The following is a 4,432-nucleotide window of genomic DNA, read 5'->3' on the forward strand; positions in this document are numbered from 1 at the left end:
AATATATATTTTTTTGAGATGTAGGAATAAAGCAGAAATGACGTGCCTCAAATACGGAGCTTTGCTGCAAGTTTACAGGCAGGATCCCGTTTCATCTCAGAGAAGGGGGCCTAACTGTGCTGCATGACAGTTTGGACTCACACAGAGAGAATCGCTTTTCCTCAAAATGCTACAGAATGGTGGTTTGGGGCCAGGCAGGGGTAGTGGGATGTAGCTCTGCCCTCCAGGTACTAACAGTGTTAGGACGTACCTGGGGGTTATAAAAAGGCAGAACTCAGTCCAATAGGTTTAGTCTAATGCCCTGTGGGAGATCAGAGGTGACAATAGTCAAGATGTGAATGAGGCCAGTGATTCTGTCCAGGAGCGGAACAGGAGGGGCCAGAAGATCATGGAAGTACTAGAACTTGAGCTAGGCTTTGTTGTGATTTAGCTTATGAAAGAGGAACCAGAAGTTTGTCCTTGAGTAATGTTTCCTGTAACTGACTAGTTTTTTTTTTGTAATGGTTTGGGTCTGAGAGCCGGCTTAGAAGGAAGGGGGCTGTAATGGGGGACAATCTGGCATTCTGCGTTTATGCAAGTAGAATTTTGTTCTCTTTTCTTTGGGTAGCTGCATCGAATCAGGAAGGGTAAGGAAAGTCCCCTGGTTTCTTGTCCGTTGGGTAGAAACAAAGGTAACCATGGAATCAGCCAAACCAGGGATCCTGAGAGGTCAAGGGTGTATCAGCCAGACTTGGCCGGCTTGAAATAAGAAAGCGAAAGCTCACAGAGGCCCAAGAAGCCCTTCTCCCCAGTCCGGAAGCTGCTGCCGAGCAGAGTGGAAAGCCCTCGACCTCAGCCCACCCAAACCGTTTGCAGGAGCGGGGCCCCGAAGAGGCAGACGCTGAGAGGCCTGTGCACGGCGCCCGCGGGGGGCAGGCGGCCCATGGATAAGTTCCGGGCGGTGCTGGACCTGCACCTCAAGCATCACAGCACGCTGGGCTACGGCCTGGTGACCCTCCTGACGGCGGGCGGCGAGCGCGTGTTCTCCACCGCGGTATTCCAGTGTCCCTGCAGCGCCACCTGGAACCTGCCCTACGGCCTGGTCTTCCTGCTGGTGCCCGCGCTCGCCCTCTTCCTGCTGGGCTACGTGCTCAACGCGCGCACCTGGCGCCTGCTGACCGGCTGCTGCGCGCGCGCGGCGCCCGCTCGGGGGGGCTGCGGCGCGGCGCGGCGGGCCGTCCTGGTGTTCGCGCAGCTCAGCGCCACCGCCGCCGTCGCGCCGCTCACCTGGGTGTCGGTGGCGCTGCTCGGGGGCGCCTTCTACGAGTGCGCCGCCTCCGGGAGCGGCCCCCTGGCGCGGCGCCTGTGCCGCGGCCGCGACCCCAGCTGCGAGGCCCGGCTGCCGCTGGCGCCCTGCAGCCCCGCGCAGGCGGCCGACGTGCAGGACCTGCTGAAGGAGCTCAAGGCCCAGTCGCAGGTCAGGCGCCGGCCGCGGGCCACGGTCGGGAGGATGGGAGAGGGCCGGGGTGAGGGGCGAGCGGGGTTGCGGGGTGGGGTGGGGGGGGCGGCTGGCTCCAGACCCCGGGCCCCGGAGGACAGAAGAGAAGGGCGACTGTTTCCGTGGCGCGAGTGAGAAGGACGGAAGGCGCACGGACAATGGCAGGCACCTGCGCCGGGCCCTTGACCTCCAGTCCTACCTTATCTTCTTGATGCGCCTGCGCAGGTCGCGTTGTTCGTCCAGCCAGAAGGAGGCCGAATTGTTACAATAAAATGGGTTGACCTGGCTCTAAAGCCACCACCCCACGGTGCTTCTGGGCATGTAAAGCTCAGAGGTGGTTCTTCTTCTTCTTCTTCCTTCCTCCTCCTTCCTCCTGCTCCTCCCTTCTTCTCTCTTCTTTTAAAAGGATTTTATTTATTTATTTGACAGAGAGATCACAAGCAGGCAGAGAGGCAGGCAGAGAGAGAGAGGAGGAAGCTGGCTTCTCGCTGAGCTCCCGATGCGGGGCTCAATCCCTGGACCCCGAGATCATGACCTGAGCCGAAGGCAGAGGCTTAACCCACTGAGGCGCCCCAAGCTAAGAGGTTCTTGAACAGGAATGCTTGTTTCTTTGGATTTGTCAAAATTCCACGTTTTGAATTCTCGCATAGTGAATTCTCTGGGCCTTGGACCTGACTTGGAAAATGATTTGTCAAGCAGTTCTACCGAGGGTTTTGGGAGTTATTGCCACTTCTTAAGAGACCAAGACCTGGGGCGCCTGAGTGGCTCAGTGGGTTAATCTTTTGCCCTCTGCTCGGGTCAGGATCCTAGGGTCTAGGGATTGAGCCCCACCTCAGACTTCGGCTCCACAGAGAATCTGTCTCTCTCTCTCATAAATAGATTTTTAAAAAAGAGAGAGAGACTAAGACCTAAAACTGTTGCTTGATCATCATAATCACTGTGAGTAGTTCAAACTCTAGGTAGGAATTTTAAAATTTGGGGGCGCCTGGGTGACTCAGTCGGTGAAGCGTCTGCCTTTGGCTCCTGTCATGATCCCAGGGTCCCGGGATGGAGCCCTGGGTGGGCTCCCTTCTCAGCCAGGAGTCTGCTTCCCCCTCTCCTTCTCCCTCTGGCCCTACCCCCTGCTCCTGAGCGTGCTTGCTCTCTCTCGCGCGCGCGTGTGCGTGCACACACACACTCTCTCTCAAATAAATAAATAAAATCTTTTTAAAAAGGAATATATATATATATATATATATATGATAAATGTGGCTAAATTGCTGGTTTTTTTCTGTGTTTTTTTTTTCCCTCAGGTTCTGGGCTGGATCCTGATAGCAGTTGTCATCATCTTCCTTCTGATCTTTACATCTGTCTCCCGATGTCTATCTCCAGTTAGTTTCCTGCAGCTGAAATTCTGGAAAATCTATTTGGAACAGGAGCAGCAGATCCTTAAAAGTCAGGCCACAGAGCATGCAACAGAACTGGCCAAAGAGAATATTAAATGTTTCTTTGAATGCACGCATCCAAAGCAGTACAACACCCCCAGTGTCAAAGACTGGCAGCAAATTTCCTCACTGTATACTTTCAATCCAAAGGACCAGTACTACAGCATGTTGCACAAATATGTCAACAGAAAAGAGAAGAGTCAGAGTATCAGATCTAACGAAGGAGATGTAGTGATTCCCATTCTTGGCTTTGTAGATACACCCGGTATGAACACTGCTGCCGAGTTATGACCCTATGAATGAATATAGGGAAAGTTCTTTTGAGTTTTCACTTCATTAAAAAATAAAAAGCTTTGGTATCGTGTATGACTGCTCTTTTTTAGATTTTTCAAATTGTGGAAACAATTTTAAATCAAATGAAAAATTAGTACTTTACCTATTTCTTATATTAATTATAAAAAAGGAAGCAAAGTCTGGTGACTCACTCAAAATGACAGACTGGAGCTAGGTCAGAAATTTTATATCCCTGGTCTAGGGTCCCTTTCACTGAATAATAATGAAGTCAAATAAAAGACTTCAGTAGCAGAAACTGAAAGAACAAACGAACTTCTGACCTTTCTTTTAGGTTATCTGATGTTAACTTCAAATTCACTGTCTTTTTTTTTTTAATGATTTTTAAAAAAATATTTTATTTATTTATTTGACAGAGATCACAAGTAGGCAGAGGCAGGCAGAGAGAGAGGGAGGAAGCAGGCTCCCCACTGAGCAGAGAGCCCGACTCGGGGCTCGACCCCAGGACCCTGAGATCATGACCTGGGCCGAAAGCAGTGGCTTAACCCACTGAGCCACCCAGGCGCCCCTCAAATTCACTGTCTTGTAGATTACACCTTGTTTAGAACATTAAAATACTGGCATTTGGGGTGCCTGAGTGGTTCAGTGGGTTAAAGCCTCTGCCTTCGGCTCGGGTCGTGATCCCAGAGTCCTGGGATCGAGCCCCGCATCGGGCTCTCTGCTCAGTGGGGAGCCTGCTTCCTTTCCTCTCTCTCTGCCTGCCTCTCTGTCTACCTGTGATCTCTCTCTGTCAAACAAATAAATAAATTCTCTTAAAAAAAATACTGGCATTTTGTGGTGGTTACTAAACAAAAACCCAAAAAATCATCATGAAAAGGAAAATAAAATTAAAAAAATACAAAACATGGAAAACTAGGATAATTGCAAGCAAAACTGTTGGTTTTCACTTGCAGGATCCAAGGGAAAATTTTAAAGGATTTCATTTATTTATTTATTTATTTATTTATTTAATTTAGTGATTTATTGATTTAACCCAAGATAGCCAAAATACTATCATTTCAACATATCATCAATCTTGAGAATTATTAATGAGCTATTTTGCCTTTTGTGTGTGTGTGAAATTGTGTCTGTGAAATCCAGTGTGTTTTTTTTTTCCAATTCCAACTTCTTTTTTTTTTTACTTTTTTTTTTTACTTTTTTATTTTTTGTAAACATATATTTTTATCCCCAGGGGTACAGG

At 49.3% G+C, this 4,432-nt stretch overlaps 1 protein-coding gene across 1 annotated transcript; it reads left to right on the forward strand.

The window, feature by feature from the left end:
- Window positions 1–514: 514 nt before the first annotated feature.
- Window positions 515–3,265, forward strand: CALHM6 (calcium homeostasis modulator family member 6). The gene is made up of 2 exons (XM_059401250.1): window positions 515–1,456; window positions 2,770–3,265. Exons 1-2 carry the CDS (start codon window positions 923–925, stop codon window positions 3,190–3,192), a joined length of 957 nt encoding a protein of 318 aa, XP_059257233.1. The 5' UTR covers window positions 515–922; the 3' UTR covers window positions 3,193–3,265.
- Window positions 3,266–4,432: the final 1,167 nt, after the last annotated feature.

Source organism: Mustela nigripes, chromosome 5 (genome assembly GCF_022355385.1).
Source record: "Mustela nigripes isolate SB6536 chromosome 5, MUSNIG.SB6536, whole genome shotgun sequence".
Taxonomy (NCBI): Eukaryota; Metazoa; Chordata; class Mammalia; order Carnivora; family Mustelidae; genus Mustela; species Mustela nigripes.